At 41.8% G+C, this 23,828-nt stretch overlaps 1 protein-coding gene across 1 annotated transcript; it reads right to left on the bottom strand.

The window, feature by feature from the left end:
- Positions 1–4,607: 4,607 nt before the first annotated feature.
- TXNRD3 (thioredoxin reductase 3) lies at positions 4,608–22,089 on the bottom strand. Its single transcript, XM_066558078.1, has 16 exons — positions 21,838–22,089; positions 16,364–16,424; positions 14,649–14,758; positions 14,350–14,466; positions 12,468–12,540; positions 11,492–11,611; positions 10,946–11,088; positions 9,431–9,546; positions 9,097–9,322; positions 8,787–8,879; positions 8,293–8,369; positions 7,603–7,759; positions 7,286–7,393; positions 6,311–6,406; positions 5,967–6,101; positions 4,608–5,842 (listed from the first exon to the last, which is right to left on the bottom strand). Exons 1-16 carry the CDS (start codon positions 22,012–22,014, stop codon positions 5,780–5,782), a joined length of 1,872 nt encoding a protein of 623 aa, XP_066414175.1. The 5' UTR covers positions 22,015–22,089; the 3' UTR covers positions 4,608–5,779.
- Between the last annotated feature and the right edge of the window lie 1,739 nt (positions 22,090–23,828).

Raw genomic sequence — 23,828 nt, forward strand, 5'->3', positions numbered from 1 at the left:
AAAAATAGTTTAATCCTTGATTACAAGTACAGACTCTTGGAATACTGGAGCAATGCACAGATGGTGTGATACTAAACACAACAGCTCTGCCCTATTCATGGTATTTTGTGAACAGCAGAAGGACCACAGGAGAAGTGCCAAGCCAGAAATTCCCATCCCAAAAGCATCAACTACTGATTTGTGCTTGATAATTTGAAAGGGATTGAAGGCAGTAATGTAAAGCTGCATCTGTGGGGAAGCCACATGGGGAGGTCTGGGGATGGCTCTCCCCAGGAAGGGCCCCAAACTGGAGCAGGGGCACAGTGTGGGGAAGGAGCAGGGGGGATGAAGGGTGATGACCTGACCACAACCCTCCATCCCCATCTCCCTGGGCTCCTGGGGAGGAGCTGGAAGAGTTGGCAGTGAAGCTGAGCCAGGCAAGGAGGTTGGTTTAGATTTTATTTCTCACTGTCTTACTCCAGTATTGATTTGCAGTAAGTTAAGTTATTTTTTCCCAAGTTGAGTCTGCTTTTCCCATGACAGTGACTGGTGAGTGGTCTCTGTCCTCATCTCCACCCAAAAGCTCTCTCTTTGTGTTTTCCTTCCCTGTCCAGAGGAGGCAGAATGAGAGAGCAGCTTGGTGGGCAGTGATGCCATCCCAGGTTACCCCACCTCACCTTGCTTACAGAATTGGCATAGGGAAATCCAGGAATTCAGCCTCTCAGGGCCCCAGCACCACCTGACACAGCTGCAGGCCCCAGCCAGAACCAGCTCTGTGTCAAATGGATCCTGCTGGTGACATTGCCTTTAACACATCTCACTTCAGACCTCTGGAGTGCTGTGCAAACACCAACTAATCCTCTCACTCATGCAATATAAGCTTATCCTTGGAGATGTTAAGTAACCAACCCAGTCACACTGCAAATGCAAGACAAAGCAAAGCTTTAACCTCTGCTGTCACAGCCCACATTAGCAAACCTGAGTACAAGGCACAAACACATTTAAAAAGTCTGCATTCCCTGCTGATTGAGGTCGGGATCAGCGAGATGAACTTCAGCTCCTGTAGAGTGCAAAATAAATTAAATGTGAACATCTCAACAGCAGAATCTTAGGCTTCCTAATTTAGAAACTCAGCTCCTTTAATAAGAGGGAGAGACAAACAGGAGCCTGAAGGGAAGGGGCTGTTTAATGATGCTTCATCCAACGTGGGAAGTGGCTGGCTTGGTTCCCAAGCTTTTTTCCTCCACCTCCCTGGCCCAGCAGAGACCTTGAATGTTATGGAGATGCCAATCTGGCAATCAAGGAGCACTTTTCATCACCTTCGAGGGGAATAATCCCTTTCAAGCTTGTCCCTCAGCTGGGAGGAGGGCAGGGATTGGCAAAGGTCAATAATATTAACATTCAAGAGCAATAGAAATGCAATTGGGCTGTAATTGAAAGTCTGGAAAGTGACAGAGGAAGGGGCAGAGAATTAAAGCAGGGGGCATTTGCTCCAGGGAAACTGTGGGGCCCCTTTTTTGGGGGAAAGAGTAGGAAGATCTCATATCCCACAGGAGAAGCAATAATCTTGTCAACAGAGACAGTGAGTAGAGGAACAGAATTAATCAAGCTGAAGGAAGTTCTTCCTGCAAAGGAATGGAACTGTGCATAGTAAAGTCTATTTCTCAGTCTGCTCACTGGACTCTACCTACACCCAGAAAAGATAGAACATGCAGAAACATCACCTGGCAACAAACCTGGCTGCTACAGTCCCAGCAAAGCATTTTTACCAAAGGCTGGTATGGACTTTATCACAATTTTTCATCCTGCTTGAGGCAAGGGAGGCAAAGAAGAAGTGAGTGAAATCAATCCTTCCCCTTAGACCACTCTTTTTCCCCTTCTGCCCAACCTGTGCCAGTGTGGGCTCCCTGCCCTCCTGATGCCCAACTCCAGCCCCATGAGTCCCACTCCATCCCAGCTGCCAGAGCCCAGACCCCATCCCTGCTCTGCCCTCGCCCACACAGCACGCCAGCCCCAAGTCAGAGCACGTCCAAGGGAAGGTTACACAAGTGACTCAGTGCCAGGCTCCCAGGAGTGACATTTTTACAAGACACAGCAGTGGTGAGCCCTGCCAGCATCTGCCCACAGCCATCAGCCCCTGTGAGAAGCACACAGCACAGCAAGTGCTGCTCAGAGGGAGTTTCTTGTCCAGGCTCTCAGGTTCACTGTGGGCTCAGCCCCCTCAGGCACAGCTCAGGTGCAGCAGCACAAACAGGGCAAGTCCATCCCAGCAGGGTGGAGTGCCAAAGGGAGACAAACCAAATTCCTTACACACCACAGCACACACAGAGCCCCCCAACTCTTGTATTTCAGAAAAGAGTGCAGTAATAATTTTTAACCAAGTTAACTAAAGAGATAACAGTTCTGTCCCCTCAGTGCTCAAACCCACAAAGCTGCTAAATGGTTGCAAAGCCCACAATAAATTTTCCTAAAAGTCTTTTAAGGCAAATTTTTCTCTGTAGAAGCTAGAAGTCTTTAGGTTTTCACCACTATAACGTTTGAATTGTACACAATGTAAAAAGGCAAATTATTTCAAGAAAAGCTAGTAAAAAAATACTACAGGTCAAAACACCTCCAAACTTGGCTATCTCTACTTGAACCTCTAGATAAGAGTTACCTTTTTCTTTTCTATTCATATCCATCCACAATTTTACAGCTGATTTTGGTAATTTGAACATTTCTCCCCTTGCAGAGCAGGAACCACAAAGCACATGACATTCAATAGATCCACTACTATTTTTAGTTAAAATGCTTGATCCTTCCTTCCTCTGTTGTTCCCAACTCTTGTAAGGCACATCCAGGAATTTTTCCCTTGCCAATATTCAGGGAAGGCTTGACAAGCACAGGATTTTAACATGTACTTTTAACTTCAGTTTAGAGCTAAGGAAAAAAACCAACCTTATTTTTCAATTTTCTGCCAGTATGAGATGTGCTGAAAAAGGGTAAACACTTCAAGTCTTTGTCAAAAGCAGCTCCAAGGGGAATTGTGAGAATCAGAAGCTTTAAACAGTTCAGTTACCCAGGAAAAGTCTTTTGTGTCTAATTTTGGCATTGCATGGCTTATTACAGAATATTCAGCTCCCCCTTTTGTCTCTTACTTGCCCCCACAGTTCTTGCACAGGCCAACTTTAGCTGCTTGTGTTACTCAAGATAAATTACAGTGCTCAAGATATAATTAAAACTTATGCTATGTGGAAAGCCATCTACTAATTTGATGATTGTCTTCAATGTTTACAATAACTATAATAATAACCACTTCTGGACCTGAAATGGATAAATTTCACCAATAAATTTAAAAAACACAGAGCTTTGCTGTTCATCCACTGTTTCAAGAGCTCCAGTTCAGATACAGAGTGCCATAATTATCAGTGATCTAGACAAGCAGCTAAGCACAAATTCACTCACAACTGAGCATTTTCAACTACAGCTTACAAAAGCTTCCCTGGTATTAGAGCATGAATAAATACCAGTGTTTTAAGAATACAGAACAGCTCTTCAGAATTTGTTCAACAACACTTATGACAACAGAAATGTAAACACCAATTTGCCATTAATGCCACTGCTGGAGTGTCCTTACTACCCAAATTCAGGATATTATTTTGTTGCTACAAGTCCCACTTCTCAGATCTCATCTTCTTCTCTAACACCTACTGTCCACCTTAAAATTTTGGCTTTGATCCATGGCTTGTTGTCACAGCACATTTTATTTTACACGTGAGCCTACTGAAACACAAGTGACATGTTCACTTCCTCCAGCTATAAGCTACTTACTGTGTACTTTAACTGGAGAGTCAAAAGCTTTAAAGAGTAACTCTGTAAAGTTCTTGATGCCACCAGCTGTGTATCACCTAGAGCTGACAGCTGGGGCAAGCATGACAAAAGGAACATCTGCAATTAGGACACTGTTACAGATATGCAAGTGCTAATTATTGACCAATTAACACGAACCTGCAAATCAAATCTTAATTTGAAATAAAACTCAATTAGTGCTTACTAATAGCAAATTCAGGAATTAGCACTCATTGACTTGGCTTCCTCCTTCACTTCCTCTCCAGCAGGGCTACACCAGGTAAACTTTGCTATTCCCAGTCAGTCTGTCATCACTTCTACTGGACCAGAAGTAACTCCTCTGCAGCAAAGCAGCCCCTGCAGCTCAGCAAGTATCTCCCCTGTCAGGTATTTTGCAGTGCTACTGAGACTTGGGGTTTTGCCCAAAGTCTCCAAGAGTTACTAAACTTGAACTCGAGCAAGATTTGCTGCTAATACTACCTAGATTCTACTGAGCATCTTTGAGCTGTGCTGCAGTTTAACAAAACAAGGTATTCAGAATCTTCTGGAATATACAGAAATGGTATAAAACTGATCTTTCAAGTTTGAACTCACCTAAATTCAATTCTGTATACCCAAACAGAAGCACATTTGATATCTTGAGCAAGCCCCCAGGGGTAACAAGAGAACTTGTTTCTCCATTTAAAAGATTACAATTTGCACAAATCCACGGGTGTTTTATTACTGTATAGGATACAAAACGTAACTCAAGCCCAATAAAATCTCAGGCAACAGAAATCATGAGGTCAGACACCACAGAGTGTTGTATGCATTGTTTATTGAACTTCAAATGCCACAGTAGATCACAGATTAAATAGTTAAAAACTGGTTACTATCATACAATGTTCAGAACAGTCTTTCAAAACAGCTCTTTTGACAAAACTAAGAGCCAGATTCAAGCACAATTCCCCCAGGACAGAATGCTAGGGGTGGAAGAGAGCTTCAAAGTACTGACAGTACACAACACTACACAAAGCACAGCAGGTCATTGCCCTGGGCTGCCACATGAATCAGAGCAGCTCTGTACAATACCTTCTGCCTCACTCATGGGGTGAGTCCACATGCCTGCTGTGTCAGTGGACAGAGTCTGCTTCTCCAAGACTTCAGCATTCCACATAACAGCACAGAGACAATTCTGGGTTCGGTGAGGTTTTAAATTACAGAGCTGAAACCAGATTTAAACAAACTGACATGGCCTTGCACTTACACTCTTTAGCCTTGACACACAAGACACCTACAAATCAAATTTTTATTTTGAAGACATGATGTCACCTGAGGTCAAAAAACTGTGAAAGTGAACAACAATGGTGTCTTCGGTTAATTACTCTAAAGTTTTTAGACTGCTTGGGATGGGAGACTAGTGCTTGAACTGCACTGCTCAACACTGCATCCTATTTATGCCATCTTGTCTCAACTGAACATACAATTAAGTATAACAAAATGCATCAAAAAGATAAATCAGTCAACTGTAAACTGTTGGCAAGAATCACTCAATTATGTATTTGTCATCTATTTCAAGCATTTGTACAAGACACTGGAACTAGAAGCATTAGCTTTAATTTGTGCAATTTAAGAATTTCCTTCAGGAGGAGTTCAGTCATCTGACTAGACAGGAAGCTCCCAGCCCTGCCTGGCAGTCATCAGTTGCAGCTCACCTCACAAGAAGATTTTGAGCAACAACGTCAAGAAAGCACCGCAGTGCTAATCCAGGCAAAGTCAGGATTCACAGTCTGAGATTCCTCTGCTGCTTTACTGCTCCACGTGCAACACAACTCGTGCTGAGGAAGCCTCTCCAAGGCACCACTCCCAGCTGCAGCACCCACAGTGGCACTGATGCAAACCTTTACACTGCTGCAAAGCAGTTGGATGTATTGGAGCTTCCACAGGACCGAGAGTGCACAACATGGAAACAAGTAAAACAGCAGGTTTAACCTCAGCAGCCCTTCTGAGTGATGTCCTGGCCAGAAGATTTGGTAATATCCATTGTAGTGAACACCTGTAAGAGACCAAAACAAGAGCTTATTTACTGTTGCCTGCATCATCCACATGGCTACTGATCTCTTGGGAAAACTGCCTTCAAGAGCAGTTTTAAATCAGGCTGTGCCTTCCCCCTTTCTTACCTCTGCACAAGTAGGATGGATACCAATTGTTTCATCAAGTAATTCTTTGGTGAGACCACATTTGATTGCAGCAGCAAAACCTTGGGTAACTTCACCAGCATTGGGTCCAAGAACATGCAGTCCTATCACACGATTCTGCAGAACAGGTGAGAGAAAAATATGAGTCAGTACCAGGCAAAGTATGACAAAAGCTCTAGAGTGTAACTCCCACTACAGTAAAAATGTTATGCAAGCAGGTCAATAGCAGAGTCTTTAAGAAAAAATTAACTACTTCAAATAAAGTAGTTAATTTTCAGTTCTTTCCCCTTCAAGAATACCCTCAGCAGATCCATCTTGCTACTTACATTGTCCTGTTTATTGCAGATAACCTTTGCATAACAGGTATTGTTATCTCTGCCTGGCACTGTCCATTCAAGTGGCCAGAACAGAGTGTGATAAACCTGGGAGAAAAACAAGAAAAAGAGGATTAGAATTTCATTGATTCATCAGGTTTTTATTATCTTTATAAATAGGTAGTTTGACATTTAACCCACTATATTCTTGTCTATAACAAACGAGATGAGTAATTTTTTTCCACTCAGCCCACAGAGTCCATACTCCAAAACTCAGCAGAGGAAGACTTGACTCAAACCATGTAGCTCTGATTTAAATGCTTGATAAAAACAGATACAATATACAGTAGTTGCAAATCAGACTTTCAGAAAGAGAAGTACAAAATTCATATCCAGTTACTTTAAGTCTAAACATACTATGCAAAACAGTAACAGCAGAAGCTCAATAATGTCAAGTGACTTTGAAAGATACAAGAAATTAAACACAAGGCATGCAAGCAGCTTCCTCATAACTCCTTAGAGATATGCAGAAGCCAGAAATTACCATAAAATGGGGAAGTTATCCCCACTACTACTATAGACATATGTTTAGGTCAGCAAAAAATAAATTCACAATTCAAGTAGAGTGAACCAGCAGAAAACAGTTCATCCCAGGAGTCTGGTACACTTCAGCAATAAAAGTCTTTAATTCGTGATAACAAAAACCACTCCTACAGCTCTGCAACCCAAGTCTGGCCTCCTGAGGTGAAATGCTTCTCTCAGCCACCTGCAAATAGTTATGCACAATTCTAATGTCATTCAATCCAGTCCTGGGTTTCTGTGAGCCCAGAACCTTGCTGGCCAGATGAAAACACAGCCACAACAGTTTTACCTGTCTAAACTTCTAATCTTGTAAATCTATGTCTTGAGACTAAAGCAGCAAGGCCCACAAAAAACACCCTCAAGCTACAAGTTAATTGACTTGTGTGTAATCTTGTGTGTTCTTACCTCCAAGTTTTGCTCTCCATATTCATCTATGGCTTTTTGTTCAGGATACCCACAGCTGCCATACTCTAAAGGGGTAAACACTGTTGTTGGTACATTGATATAGTCACACTAAAAATAAAAATAAAAAAATCATATGTAGACTATGCAAGTTCTATACACTACATAACAGAAAAAGTTATATAAGAACTTTACTTCTTTTTTACAAAATACTTGCAGAGTCAACAGGTAAGTGGATAAATTAACTCATGTTACTGCGGTTTTGAGGCAAAAAGCATCTTATTGAGAAATAAGTTGAAGTTGTCTGCTTATAGCTTTACCTTTTTGGAACTACCCCCATACAGCCTTTGGGCCAGCAGTCTCCCTGCCTGAATGGCAACTGGAGTAAGTTCAAGCTTTCCATCCAAGATATCCCCAATTGCATAAACGTAAGGCACATTGGTTTGTTCTTCATCATTTACAGGGACTTTACCATTCCTTTAAAACAAACAGAAGACCACAGAATTCAGCATCACAACTTTTCTCAGATCTCTGTAAAAGGTAGGGGAGAAACTTAACTACTGAGCTCATTTCATTAAATATCTTTATGCTGTTTTTACTTCAACTGCAAACTCTCCGGAGCATCAATCACCTCCAACTCTGACACTGTGCTGAAGTCTGTATTCAGTGGGCCAGTTCAGACATGAACAACAGTGCCTGGCTGATGGCAGTCAAGCTACTCAGACATCTTTGGACTCACAATCTTTCACCTGATTATTACAGAGCTCTGTGCTTTCAGCACAATGACCAACTAGTACATATTCACTCAGAATATTTTACAAAGTACATACTGAAGAAATTAAGTTAATGGACAATTATACTCAAATTCAGAACAAAAAAGTTTTCAAAGGTTCACATAATTGTCATATATAAGAGTGGGAATTAAAAGACCACCAGTATCATGAGCTATTTTTACAGAGGTAAAATAAATCCTTGCATTTAGTGGTTTTAGGGAGTTCAGTAATACTCACTTCTCATTGATTTTGACACCGATTGTCTGTAACCCAATATTCCTGGTACATGCATCACGACCAATGGCTAGCAAAACCTAAAAAAAACCCCCAAAATTAAATGCAATAACTTTACACAAGAGAAGTATAACATAAGATTTCCTTTGGTTTTTCAGTGAAAAAACTGAAGCATATGAATAAAATGCCTTCCACACTGTTTTTTCCAAAATTTGAAAGAGCCACCAATAACTCTCTTCCAGGTACAACTTGTTTTAGAGATGTAACAGGCAGAAAAGCCAAAACAAAAACAAGCAAGAACACTCTTTATATGAATTAAACTCCAGGCTGACAGGGTTCAACTAAAGACAAATAGTGAATTTCCACTTTTTTTTCTGCCAGTAAATTACATGAACAACTTTCTAAGGAGGAGTTCCCTTCAAGTTGTTCAAGAAAAAGTATTTGAATACTATTCATGTGCATCAATAGCCATTTATTTCAAATCCAGACATGCTTACTGTGTTATATTCTTCTTCAAGGGTTTCCGATCCCTCAGTAGACTTTGCTGTCACTTTCAGTCTTCCTGGCATTCCTTGCTCCAGCTGCTCAACCTGTGCAAATTTTTGTAAGCTTAGAATGACCTGAAGCAGCAGAGCTCACTTCCATTGTCATTCAAGCCTCGACCTACTAATCTATCATTAAGCAGTTAAAAAAGCTCAGTCTCATAAAACATTTATTTCTGCACAGAGCCAAAACCTTCCCAGACAACACCTGCATTTTACATGTGCTGTTCAAAGCAATGATGTGTTAAGAGAAGAAAGCACTTGCCTGAACAGGTACAAACTTCCTGATGAACTTCACGCCGTGTGTTTCCATGTAGGCTCCGACCTTTTCCGCCATTTCCTGGTCGAAGCCCCGCAGAAGAATGGAACGGACCATCACGGTGACATCCAGCCCCAGGCCAGCCAGAAACCCTGCGCACTCCAGAGCCACGTAGGAAGCACCCACAACCAGAGTCTTGCCAGGGCAGTAAGGCAGGGAGAAGAGGTCATCACTGAAAAGAGAAGAAATCTAAGTTATAAAGGTCCTTCCAACACAAGCTTGTTTGACTTGGCAAACACTAGAGCAGACAAGTTCAGTCTTTTGTGCCTTTTCATCTCACCTTGTAATGCAGAATTCTTTATCTCCAGGGATACCCAGGTATCTTGGCCTTTCTCCTGTAGCCAGCACAAAAGTCTCTGCTGTGTGATAGGTTACTTGTCCTTTTCTGTTAGTTGCCTGTTGATGAAGACACAGTTAAGACTGACATTTTCATATGCTTTGAGATAAAAATTATGTAATCCTTTCCTTAATTATTGTAGATATCCTTAAAAATCAAGAATAAGCAGTTTGAAACAAGAACAAATGCATTTAGAGATGCCACACAGGTCACTGAAGAACAACAGGTTTAAACATCTATCAGGCTTTTCTTCCATTAGAGCACTTAAAATCATTTACTCTTTGAATCATGCCCATTTTAACTACTAAATTAGATGGGATTACTCATGAGAACTTGACTTCCGAGTTATAAAATGCCACAACAAATTAAGACACCCCCTTTATCCCCACAATAAAAGGCCAATGCAATGCGAGGGACAGCATAACATTAATTAGTCCTTCAGCTAATATAAAAAAAAAAGTAATTAAAAAAAAAGGTAACAAGTTACATGATTTCAGTTCAGAGGGCCTAAGACCCAACCTTGCATGAATTCTAACTAATTTCAACTCTAAAGACCCTTGGTCTTTGGAAATTCCATCTTGCCAATCCACCTCTCCCAGAATCTGACCTTCATTCTTGCGCTTTGTTAGTTTTCCATCACAGATGAAGGGAAACATTTTCCCCATTGAGTCAACAGGTAATTCAGGTTGGAAGGGATCTCAGGAGGTCATCTAGTCCAGCCTCCTCCTGGGAAGTCTCTCTGTTCTACTTCATTTATTGATTAAGGACACTTAAGTGGCTTGGACACTTGAACAGGTGGTACACAAGGTAAATTGACTTTACTATTATCTTTCAGTGCCGAGCTCTTGGTTTAAAACACAAGTAGTTCAGCCTTGATATTGCAAACAATTACACCCACTGAGTGCAACAGTTGCCTTCAATATGCACTTCTAGGTTAACCTTCCTTCAGTATGCTCACTTATAGCAAGATTGGCAGAACAAGCTTTGTCTTGCCAAACTGACACTTTAATTTGTATGCTGATACAGCACAAGGTTCTAGCAGAGCTCTTATGCAAGCACTTAATCTAAATTTAATTTCAATAGTTTTTATGCTTTAGTATGAGGATTATCCAAGTTGCAAAATCACACAGCTGGAGTTTCCTTTCTTTTCCCCCCCTCCTCACTCAGGCTGCTGAAATCAGTCATGAAGGTACAAACTAAGACCACCTTCCTTTATTCTTACAAGACACCAGTTTACACATATCCACATCACTCTTACAGAACTAGGTTTGCAAACACTGTGGCAGATACTAAGGCACAATAATTATTTTAATCAGGAACTTCACAAATGAGTTATTAACTTCAGTTGACCTAACTTGGCAATGTCAAGATGAAGCCTTTTAGGTGTTGAATTTTGTAAGGCAGTTCTAGAACATGAGTTTTCCCCTCCCAGCTAAGTATTTGAAATGCAGAGTATACCTTGATTTTGTGTGGTTCCACGAATTCTCCATATGAATTGAGGTATGTCACAGACTTCTCTCTCAAAGACACTCGATAGCCCCAGTTTAGAGAACCAATGTAGTTCTGAACTGCTTCTACCATGGTCTCCCAGTTGTGTTTAACTGAAACAAGACACTAATTTAATATTTAAGAACATAAAAGTGCAATGTGCACCTTAAGAAAAAATTAACTTCTTCATTGTACATCATGCTAAGAAAACATCATTATCAGTAATGAGGATACATATTAAGGTCTTGTTCTACTATGTTAATATTTATGTGACTTGTTACTATCTGAGCTAAACCCATTCTAGAAGTTCTGTCATTTATTTCAGTTAATACAGGGAACAAAACACAATTAACTTTCAACCCCAAAGGTTTCTATGACTCAAGGAGGAGGACACCTTCTGATTCACCTAAAAAAATACTGAACTCTGCCTCTAATTTATTAAGTCCAAATACAAGAACAGTCTTGAGTTCAGCATCTCATCTGTACAGTCATGGTCTTCCCTCTGTTCTTACCAACCTTGTTCTTCATACTGCCACCCATACTTCCTTGAATCTTGGAGTGCCTGACCCAGAAGTGCTGCTTGATGCATCAACTTCTTGGGAATGCAACCTACATTTACACACGTGCCACCAAGTCCTAAGATGGAAAGAATCACATTATTGCTTCCATTAATGGCATGTATGCTTTCCCTGGCACATACTTTGTATACTCACTATATCACTCAGGGAGGTGATACAGTAACATGAAATTTCTGTTGCAAGGGACATTTTAGAATACAATGAAACACACTAAACTTGCATTCAGTTTAAGATGTTATTAGGCTCACTGGCCCAAGATAGGTACAGGATGTCAAACATAGAGCCTGGTTACTTACTCCACAAGGCTTCAGATTTTAGTCAGGTTGCCAAGTAAGCAAGGTAAAAAGCCCAGAGTTTCTACAATTTAGTATCATCTATTATGTGGTATTTAAATATACCTGTGTTTGAAATACTATCTACAAGAGCACATTCATTCCTTGACTCAAGAGAAGTCTCACTGAAGTTTCTTACTCATTTTCAGCTGCCAGTATCACTAATGAGGTCAGCCAGCAGCTGCCCTTAATTAGGAAAATGTGAGACATACATAGCCAAGGAGTCACTGTTCTAAAGGGAGCCTACCAGTTGTCTACAATATAGAACTGGATGAACTAAAAAGCAAAATATTCCCACAAACATTAGAATGTGAACATGCACGGACACACACTACCCACACATGGTTTGAAAGTGATCAAAGCTAGAAAAATTTTTGACAGAGAACAGAGACAGCAATGCCCAAAGCAGAAATAACCATCCATAAAAGCAGCAGGCGTGCCAGGCAAATAACTCTTGTTATCTGTGTACCAGAATTACAGGAATTTACCCTCAATTCCTAAGAACATAAAATCCATATGTAACATCTCAGTATGTATCACTGGTACTCAAACATCATCAAATACAAGATTAAAAAAGCTTACCCCATGAGGTTCCAAGAGGTGTTGGAACAACATAATCTAATACCATTACTTTCTTTCCCAAGGCAGCAGCTTCCTATAAAAGATGGAGAAGACCAGTCAGCACTACTGAACAAAGCAAGTCTGTCCACTCATTTATAGCCAGGATACATTTAGCACTAATAGAAGGTTTCTTTTCTACCTTCACCAGTTAGTCATTAACATACATGGCTCTTCTGTCTCCATCCCTAGACAAAAACTGAAATCCCTCAAGAACTGACTTTTTTCCAAACTTTGAATGGCTCCTTGCATGTTCAATGCTACATCAAGATCATCCTATCCTGTCAAAAGCCATGATCTGAAAAAGGTACGAGATGGGCTCAGCAGCCTGTGATTCTCATCTACCCCACCTAAAGAAATACTGAAACTGTTAGCTCTGCTTTCCATGCAGAAGAACAGAACTGACTTGGCATGTTCATGCATGGAAAAGAAGGCGACACACTGGAGACATTTCAATGGAGCACCACCATGATGTTCAAGGGGCTGGAGCACACCACCTATGAGAAGGCCAAGGAAATTGGACACATTCAACCTGGAGAACAACTGAATTTGGAGGGGACACCAGAGCAACTTTCCAGTGCCTATGAGAAGTACATTAAGATGACTGTGCCAGGCTCTTCAGAATGGCCAAGTAGCAAAGGGACAAAAGACAATGGCATTAAGTTGAAACAAGAGACTCAGACTGGATATAAGGAACTTTCACACCACGAGGACAATCAAACAGGTTTCCCAAAAAGGCTGTGCCATCTCCACCCATGCTTATTCCGAATGAATGAGTCCCTGCACAGTCCTGTGTGACTTCACAGCTGACCTTGCTTGGAGCAAGAAGCTTACATTAGATATTCTTCTCATGTCCATTCCAACCTGAATAAGCCTATTCCTCTATCCAAGAAATTACCAGGTACACATTGTTAGATTTTTCAAGCACTTAAATCAAATCTCTAGGTGCCTCAAATCTATTTAAGAACATCAACTGCAATCCTGCCTCAAACAAGGTTTAGCTGGCTGGCTTATATTTTGTGAATGCTACTCTGAACAATTTGGCAATTAGCACCAAGTTTACAACTGATGTCCCAGAAGGTACTGTGAGGAAAGATCTGAACATTCTGAAAATACACAATTGGCCAACTGAAGAATTGCATTGTCAGCCCCTCCCGCCTGCTTTGTATTTTCTAATGAAGGTTGCATGTTTGGCTGTATAGTTCAGCAAGTGTCAAGGCTGTCAAGAAGAGCCTCACCCTGCCCAAGACACAAAATGACAATTTAGGACCTCTGAGAGATGGGAGCATGTGTCCAAATCCCTTGGGTAGCAGGGAAAACCGAATCTGGACCTTAGGTCCTGAGGCACTCTGAAAACCAGCCAATTGTGTAAGAGCTACACAATCTCAGCTTCCCTTTCTGAGAAAGCACCTAAAAAGGGAACTAAAGAGTGAAGCAGCTCCTTGAAGGGGACTGCTGGAAGCACTTAGTTTTAGATGACTGGTGATACGGAATCCTAAACTGTCAAAAGGCTTCAACAGCAGTCCTTAAGTTTTCTAGATTACTGTTTGGAAGCACCTGTGTATTACACATGCAGAAGAGATAGTTAAAAAACATTTGGTTCCACCCTCAGCCAGAAAACTAAAACCTATTATTAGGATCAAGAGCTGAATAAACATTGGCTACAAACTGGTCCCTTTATCCCCTAAGTAAGCACATTACTAGACCACTATTGGTATTAATTAACAAGTTGAACAGTAATACTCATAAAAATACAGACTGTTTTATACCAATATAATTAATAGTGAGTAACTTTTGAATAAGTTTTACATACCACCTGTTCTCTAATGTCATTTTCACATCCTACCTTAGAACATGCAAGTCCACCTGAGCCACCACCAATAATAATGAGATCATATTCATAGGGTTCTGTAATGGTTTGGTTATCCCCAAGGAGTTTCTGCAGTGATCCATCCTTATAAGCCTGGGAGAGAAAAAGAAATAAATAATCAAATTGGCACACATGTTTCTGAGCAAACAACTGATAACACTGCCTCCTCTGACTGACGTCACCCAGTCTGCTGTGTCACACAACATTCAACTACAACCAAACAGCAAATTCACTCACTCTTGTCCACTTCCAGCTGATTTTTAAAGCCAGGTTACCTGGTATGTTGCATCACAGCCACCAATGTGAGTTCCATTCACAAATACATTAGGCACTGTCCTCTGGTTGGTCAGCTCTGCCAATACTTGCTGAATACTGGCTCCATCCTCTAAGAATAAAATAAATATGTACATTATAAACAGATTTCAGGAAAAGAGGTATTAGAACAACCTGAAGTATTAAAGGTTTGGACTGTGAACACTGTAGGTCTGCCAAGACAACAATTTTATTATAAACATTCCATTTGCAGGTTTCCTGGACATAAGCAAGTCTTCAGAAACTACTTCTCAAAGGAGCAGGCTTAAATACAAAAATTAAATTGATATTTCAAGCCACAATTCTACAGCATGGAGTAATGCTGAAGTAGTAAGAGTTTAGCTCTTCTATTTCAAGGATTTTTATCTCTTACAGTGTCACATTTGTTGCTACACACTACAGTGTTCACTACACAAAAATTCTTTTCCAGCTATCACAGAAGATCACACAGACACCTTTCTTTCATGAGAACTTATTTTGGAGTATGTTCTGTGCACAGGAACATAATTTTGCCCAGCAGCTTTGTATTATGAGACAATGGGTAAGGGAAGTATGAACATGCTTTTCTACTTACCCTAAAGCTACTTTCCTCCTTTTTCTACCCACCACACTGTCAGAAACTTTCTAGTTTTAAAATTATCATTGCTTGACCTCACCTGCCATCTGAATCATCAGCACCTACACACAGGCTCAATTTAGATCTCTCAGCAGTAAATGTGGGAATGGGGATTTACAGTAATCACTTTGACTAAAATCTTTTTATTCCAAGATTACATCTACTAAGTATCAGTAATCACAGCAACTGCAAGGGAAATATATTATTAATTAGAAGTAATTCCAGGAAAAAAAAAGGCTGTGCATTGTACTTTACATATCTTGGGCTATAATTAGTTCACAGTATGACAACTTGAATAAGAAGCAAAAGTAACTAAGAAGAGATGAATAAATAGGTACATTTCTCCCAAACATTGCTACATTGCTTAGGCAAAAGTAAAAACTTCAAAAAGGCATTAGAACTTTAAAAAAACATTGGGAATTTAAGTTTTGTGCAGAAAAAAAAAAATAGACACTCAACAGTTTACCAAATGTGCATTTAAGAGCTCAGTAAAAACCATGTAAGAAACGATTTGTTCCTAGAACTACATTAAAAGCTATGTGCATTATGTCTGTATACAAATAAGGCACTGCACATGTCCTAAAACTAAAGCAGCTTGGGCTTTAAGGAAAAAAACAACTTGAAACTTGGCAGCAGCCAAGTTACTGGAATTTGCCCTTCCTTCCAGTGACTCAGCACGTTTCCCAAAGAAGGTCACCAACATACCAAGTCAAACATTAACAATTCACCTGAAGCCACAAGAGAACCAGGAGTAGGAAAAAAAATTACAGACTTATTCCCCAGAAGCCATAGCTCCTTGGACAGAAATCAGATCTCACATTCTCTATCATCTGATGGTTTTTACAGTCAAAGCCTTCAGTTATATTAAAAACACATCCTGTATAAAAACCACATTGAAGCCTAATTGCCTTTATCTCTGCATATATTAAAATGTATTTTACTTGTTTCACACGTCCCCCAGTTAGTTCAGGACAGTTTAAGGAATCATGCAGCTCAAGGAATCACTCATTTTTAGTTACATTAAGCAGCAGCATGTGATACACTGTTGTTTCTCCTACTCACCAGTTACATCCAGTTCCAGAGCATAGTAGTCCACTCGCAGGGAGCGGAAGAGTTCCTTCACCTGCAAGAGGAACAGACACCACGGCAGTGCAAAGGTTTCTCAGCTCAGGGTACAGCTTCCCTGCTGGACACACACAGGACACCTCTAAGGCTCAGTTCCTGTGCTCTGGGGCACAGGCTCCACACAGCTTTGGTAGCTTGGCTCTATGTTTTGTGTGTTCCTCACTTAAAGCCAGAGCATTTAACCTTCCAAAACAAGTCCCATTACCTTAAGAAAAAGCTTCTAGATACAGTTTGCTTAGCTACTGACTTCTCCACCTGTGACATACCAAAAGCCATGGAACTGACTGCCATATAAAAAACCAAAGAAGAGAGATAAAGCAGCAGCAAGATTCCTTGGTAATACTAAGAAAAAAAAAAAAGAATAATAAGCAAAACAAAATGCTATCAAGGAAATTAAAAAAAAAAAAAAGCTGCAGAAAGAAGGAACGTGTTCCAAATACTGAGTACTCAGCACTCAGCTGGGTGTTTTTTTAACCTCAGTTCTGGATGGACAAAATGTATCATTACCTGATTCGAACCAGGCAACCTTTTAGAAACAAGATTTCTACAGCAACACTTTTTGTGAAGCTGGCATGTGAAAACAGCTGTAGCAAGAATCACTGAATGTCTGGGGATGGACTCACTTATCAGCATGGAGCCTGAACATTTTAAAATCAGCTTTCTGAGGAACCTCAAATTTATTGACAGAGCTTCATCAAGAGTATGTTGAGGCCCATCTAGTAAGTTTAAAGATGTCTAACACACAGGGAATAGAATGTTTTTAATATTGCTGTGACTCACATTGTTACTATACTGAATACTGAGTATTCCAGTGTTTTCTGATTAAGTTTCAGTTTTATGCAGCCAAACAAGAAGATTTTGTATTCTGTACCAACAACAAATTAAGTTTCTTAGTACATCATATATCAACTGTAACATTCAAAAAAAAAGCTTTGCCTCTGTAACTGATTTTATTGGTTCTACAGAATAGTGGAAGTTCTAAGGGACCTTTTCAGCCACCTGCATGAACTCCCTGCTCAAAGCAGAGCCAAATGTGAAGGTTGATGACATTGCTCAAGCACTGTCCTCTCACTTGGAACATCCACAAGGACAAAGACACCAGAATTTCCCTGGGCTGGCTCAATGTTTGACCATCCTCACAGTAAAGAACTTCCATTTTATCCCTTTGGAGTGTCTGCCATTGCAACTCATGTTTGCTGGTTCTTCTCCTTTCACTCTGCAACTTGAATAACAATCTGATTGCCTTCCCACTTGTCAGCTGAAGGCAGCAATAAACTTCCAGTCAGCCTTACCAAGGTTCAACAAACTGAGCTCTTCCTTCACACATTCAGTGTGTGTGATCCTCCAGTCCTCTAACCATCTAGATGATCCTTGAAATTTTTTGTCCTAAGCTCACCATTACCTTCAGGCTTGCGCCCTGGAATGATTACAGCTACAGGCAGAATTAAAGGGAAACAGCAGTGGAACTACTCCAGACCTCCTGTTCTGCATCTGCTGTTACAAACCCCAAAGTAAATGCCATGCAAGATCCAAAAAGCAAAGCTTAAAGTGATTGCTGCTAGGAAGTGTTAAGAATGCAGAGGCAAATTAGAAAATTAGCTGCTTGGCTGCTGGTTTAGTTTGCAGCAAAGCAGTGGAGTAACAGGCAAGCGTTCACCGGTTTTTGTTTTCTTTTTTAAAAAACTCTGCCAAAACATTGCAACAGCAGCTGGCACGAAGGAGGACGGGACAGAACATTACTAAACCAAGAAAGATTACACTCAAGAAAGGACAGATTTAAGGCATTTAGACCACCTTTATTCTCTACTGAAGGTACTCAGTAGAGAGAAAAAAAATCAGACAAACACCAGCATCCTAATTAGAGGTAACTATTGCACTTTGCACTTATGAACAAATCATACTTGTGTTGTGCTAATGAAACTGAAGGAAGGATCATAGCAAGCACATGAGCAGTTACAAAATCTTCAATGCAGGCAAGAGATAATAGATGACTTTGGTTTGGAGAAGGAAATGATTAGGAGGAGTAGAAAGATAACACACTAATCATGACTAATATCAAGATAAGCTGAACAGGAAATGATTTCTCAGAAATACTCACTGGAGCACTCAGCAATAACTGCATTTACCAGCAAACAACTTTGAAATGAAAAGGAAGTAAATCTCCCTAGGGAACACAACCAGAAAACTCACTGCTATCTGGCATTGTAAAAGCCAAAATTAAAATGAGATTAAAGGAATTATTAGACCAACTAATGAAAAAGAAAGTCCACTGAAAACTTTGAACCCAATAAAACTAATACCAACTCAGGCAAAGAAATTCGTGTGTCTCACACACACACCCCACTGGAAACTTCAGCAGTACAGTGGGAGATTTTCTTACAGCCCAAAGACAGAACTATCATTTCTTCAAATGTCTGGGGTGGGATACAAGGTTTCAGGGTCACTGATACAAGCATTTACTTCCCTTTTCACCAATGCAATGGCCTCAGTTACCTACTAAACCCTTTCAGTTTTCACAAGAAGTGATGGACTAGAAACACTTCCAAGTATTATTAAACAATAGATAATTCCTCTGAAACCAAGAAATTAGTCCAGCTTTAGGAAATGCTTCCCAGAGATGCTTTCTGTCACTAGGAAAGCTAAGCAGGTTTGAGATCAGCTTCACATCATAAAATAATAATGGTATGTCCTAGGTCTGCTTTTTCAAGTATCAGCTAACACTCCATAATAGCTACAGCTGAATTGGCCAGAACCCCCCCGAGGACAGAGAACGTAATCTGTAATTGCATAAAATATAACTAAAATAACCGGTAACTTGATGCAATCACAGCTGTTGCTCCTAAAGTATCAACATATCACAGTGTTCAGCCTTGCCATTTTTTCATGCTCAAAAACTATGTTTTCTTTATGCATTTCTATCTTACTTATTATCTTTTCTGGCTGCTAAGCAATTGAAGAAACAGCCAAGTTAAATTATGACAAGGAAGTAATTCTACCACTACCCCCTCTCCACCACTGCCCTGTTAAAGCAGTTGAACAACAAACTGCATTTGCAGAACAGCACAATTGCCAAGTCATGCTATTAGCTAACCTGAATACAATCACCTACCTAATTCACTTAGGGAATTTATTTGCAGTTGTGTTTCTAAAGAAAAGTGCCATTTTAATTTTCTTCTAGCATGGCTACCTCCACTTGAAATGGAGAATTCTTTCCACACCCAAATTAGGTACTTTCAGACCATGAGCACTAAACATCTTTTTCTATTAATCCTACCAAAAGCACACTGCTAACAACCATCCACAGTAAAAGATATACAATGCACACTATTCATGTGTCCAAGAACTCAGAACTATGTGATTACAGTCTAAGTACCCAAGCTGTAACTACACTTCCAAATTATATCCACTTCATTAATTCTATAGACTTGATCAGCTAGCAAGAATCCTGCATTAGCCATTGTTTTCCCATTCCTTTCACTAATTTGTAAGTCTTTGGTAAGAGGGATTTTTAATACCCTTAGTGTTACAGGTACTCCTCTGTTTTATCACTTGATGTCTCATGTGTGGATTCCTTCTTCCATAAACTTTCTTCTTCTAGTTCTCTGTCTGCAATTTACACCCCTTCTCCACATTTTCTTTGTTATATTACCTTTCTGTTCTGTTCCAAGCAGGGAAATAAGCCAAGGAAATCTGCCTACCAGAGCAGTCACCTCTTCTTCCCCCAGCCCTATCTATGACCTGTTTCTTCACAAAAATTCACACAGCATTTTTCAAATCCCCCTCCTAGAAAGGGCCATGACAGAGGGTCCTCCTACCCCCGTGTTCATTCTTCCCCTTTGCAAGACAGTAAGGATAATATTCCTAATATTCCTTATATCTGATTGCTTCCCTGAAGCAAGCAATCTGCCTAATGGAGAAACTATGAACAAATGCAGGGAAGAAAAATCTGGAATTTAATTACTGGACTACAAACAAGTCTTTGCTCCCCTTCTTGTCTTAGTCTAGAGCCTCTGCAAGACCACAAACAGATGAAGGAAAAAGGCACAAGGTTTAAAAAGTTACAGTGCCATCATGTGATCTCAAACTCACGAAACTGAGTGTCATGAGCATCAGCATTTACAATCACAAGCACTAAAAGCACACAGGGCAATACTGACAGGCATGACTAGGTATTTCTCAATGGGCAACTCTGAAGTCCTCAAGAAATTATTTTTCCTCAGCAGAAGATAACATTTTTGTCAGCTGGACTAGACAGGAGCAAGACTCCAACTCTTCATTTACTGAAACTTTGAGTAAGCTGTTAAGATGGATTTGAGCTATGTTCTCTGATTTACTGCCTGCCAAAAAGTTCTTAGACAGAAGGCACTCGTTTGGTTGATCTTCCCAAACACAGAAATTTCCTTTCCCAAAACCTCAGTTAAGTTGCAAGTGAGATAGGATATATTCAGTTCAGTTTCCTGCAAGGGGGTCCTAATATCTCTTCCCTTCCCAGAACTAAATCTAACCCAGAAATGGGAGTGAGGTTTCTGAGTATGTTCCTGGTTATCAGTTCTATTGAGGAACACCAGGACTTGATCCAACAGTTCCACTTATGTTCTTACACAATGGCCATATCAAATATGGTAGTGTGAGGTATAAATAAAATTTCATAACATACTTTATGTAACTATCCAAGGTAACCAAGGCCTACAAACCCTCAGGTCCTGTGTGGACTATGACCAGTGTGCTGGTACAATAAAATTCTAATGAAGGCCTTGAGTTTTTAATGAGTTTGGCTTACTAGCTATAGCAAATGGGTGTACATTGGTGTACAATTAGGGCTAAAAAGATATTTTTCTCTAAACATTACAATTAGCCAAGACTACTTTACTCTTCTTTTAAACACACGCTGCAACCAGGATTTAGAACTTATGCATCTGCTACAGAGTCAACCTTCCTTAAATTTAGGAAGGGCAGAAAACTTAACTCATCCATCCCGTGGAGAGTAGCTTTGTCCAAGCTGAACACCAACGTGGTACCCAAATTTCCAGCGAGAAAAGAACACAGCCAGCTCCCTGAGCTTCGAGCAGCTGCAGAGCTGAGGAACAAGCGCACTGTGCAGAACTCGCCACACATCCACCTCCCACCGTGGCAAAACCTAAGCACTACCACGAACGCCACGGATCCTCGCCTGGTTTCGAGCAGCAAGCGGTTTTCCAGCACGTGCTGCTGGAGCGGGATGGACACAGCGCCACTTCCACAAGCTCCAAAGCCCGCAGGGGCCGCCGCATGCCCACACCGCCCTCCCTCAGCCCCGCGCCGTGCCCGGGCCCAGCGGGCGCCCTCGGGCCAAGGTCTGCCCGTGCTTGCCTCGAGGGGACGGCCCGCGGGGGACCGTGCCGAGCGGGCTCTCGCCGCCGCCGCCGCCTCACCTTGTTGCAGTAGGGGCAGTAGCTCTTGCTGAAGATCATGACGCGGTGCGAGGCGATGAGGTTCCGCACGCGGAGCTTCAGCCCGTCCCAGTCCGGGAGCCGGGTCTGTACCGGCGGCGGCGGCGCCATGGCGGCAAGATCGCCTTCGCCGCGGCGGCCGCGCTGACCCTCGGCCATGCCCGCCCCTTCCGCAGCCGGCGGCAGGAGAGCCGGGCCGACCTATTCGGAGGGAGCGAGGGGGAGACAAAACGCCAAGGAGGGCTCTCCACCCTGCATTTCAGCCACAAGCACTATGAATCGTTGTAAAATAATAAAAACGCCTTTTATACCAGAGGCGAAAGTGTCAGTATCTGCCTAAAGACTACGTAGAGAAGGACAAACTTGCGTTGTTTAAGGCTCTCTCCCCTCTGCGAGGGGGCGTGAAGTGAGCCAACAGGAGGCCGGTGCGAGCGCGCATGAGCGGCCGGCAGGCGGGCGGTGCCGGGCGGGGCGCGGGGCGGGGCGGTGCCGGTGTCGGGCGGGGCGCGGGGCGGGGCAGGTGCCGGTGCCTCTGCGCCCGCCCGGCCGAGGCTGGCAGGGCGGATAGTGCCGGACAGGGCGAGCGGAGCGACGGGCGGTATCGGGGTTGTCCTTTGCCCCCTCACGGATCGCCCGGCCTGGAGCGGTCGGCCTAAGGCCCGGGTTCGACCTGCCTCGGTGCCCTTTAAGTTAGCGCGAAGTGTGGGGAAAAGCTGCTTCCCCCGTGTGCCTCCACCTGCCCCTTGGATCTCCTGCACAAGGAGCAGGACGGGTACGAATGTAGCATCTCCTATAATAAAATGGATTATTAGCCAAGAGAGCAGAAAAAGTTTCATTTTCTTACACATTGCAGGTCTAAAGGAAGGGCATGCTGAGGCGTCTGGTACTGCTTATTGCATACATCTGCGATGAGATGGGACTACTCAAGGCGCACGAAGCCTGGTAATTGCCAGGGCCGTTGTCAGCGGCATGGCAAGAGCCCGTGTGAGGGCACAGACAGGAGGGGCCCTGCCTGGCCTTGGGGCAGCGCCGGTGGCGAGCCGAGGCCCCGGAGCTCGGTCATGTCCCCGAATGTGTGCCCGTTGCAGCAGCAGCTCCTGTGAGCCATTCTAGGCGGCTGTCCTGGTTTAACGTCTCAGAACTTCGCTAAATCAAACCCTGCGAGCTTCTGAGTGATGGGAGTTATTTTCTGTAGGTGAGGAAAGCACGGAGTGATTTCATAAGATTCAATAAGGAGTTTTTAACAACGTAGGTAATGAAGTCCATTGCTCCTCCCACACCTGCCACAGACCAGTCCTACTGCTATTTACTAATGCTAAAAATAGCCACATATAATAGCTGTAATGCCACCAGTGATGAAAATGGGCCTGGTGGGAGACAACTGAATTAACCTCCTTAATTCCTTTTTGGATCACATGTACCTATGATATTCACTGTCCAGTGAGCTTGAAAAAAATGTATATTGCATTTATTTGAATGTTGGCAATGAAGGAGTTCTAGACTAGGACTTTCTATACTCCCCACAGAGAAAAACAAATCTAAGTTTTGCAGCCTTTTATTTTCAGTATCAGTGTATAGGAAAGTGGATACAGTACCTGCAGCTACTGAGGTTTGACATAACATGCATGGGCCAGAACTACCCACTGTGCTTTGTTCATAGTCCAAACAAAACTGCTTGTTTGGTTCCTAGCTTTGGCTAATTGTTCTCTCTCATTCTCAGACTTGTTTTACCTTGTGAGAAACAGTGCTGCCTTTATTATTGGTACAGGAATTAATATCCTAAGCTCAAAGGTTTTTGCCACTGTCTGAAGGTTGGTAGGTTTTCATATTAAACTTGGTCTGTTTCCTTCAATATAAATATCCATCAGTTCTAGAAGGGTCTGAGAAAGGAATAAATATCCAAAAGATCTTTTTCTGTTGGCATGCTCAGCACTGATGGCAGTGTGCCAAGTCCCATGAGGAATAAATGTCCA

This window comes from Molothrus aeneus, chromosome 12 (genome assembly GCF_037042795.1).
Source record: "Molothrus aeneus isolate 106 chromosome 12, BPBGC_Maene_1.0, whole genome shotgun sequence".
Classification (NCBI taxonomy): Eukaryota; Metazoa; Chordata; class Aves; order Passeriformes; family Icteridae; genus Molothrus; species Molothrus aeneus.

What these genes read in the sequence shown, in the direction of transcription:
- TXNRD3 (XM_066558078.1), bottom strand. Translation starts at nt 22,014, where the DNA reads ATGGCCGAGGGTCAGCGCGGCCGCCGCGGCGAAGGCGATCTTGCCGCC. An exon ending in TTGAAGAAGAATATAACACA is followed by an intron (nt 8,370 to 8,786) that starts GTAAGCATGTCT and finishes GGTTTTTTTTAG; the next exon opens with GTTTTGCTAGCCATTGGTCG. An exon ending in ATGGAGAGCAAAACTTGGAG is followed by an intron (nt 6,407 to 7,285) that starts GTAAGAACACAC and finishes TTTTTCTCCCAG; the next exon opens with GTTTATCACACTCTGTTCTG.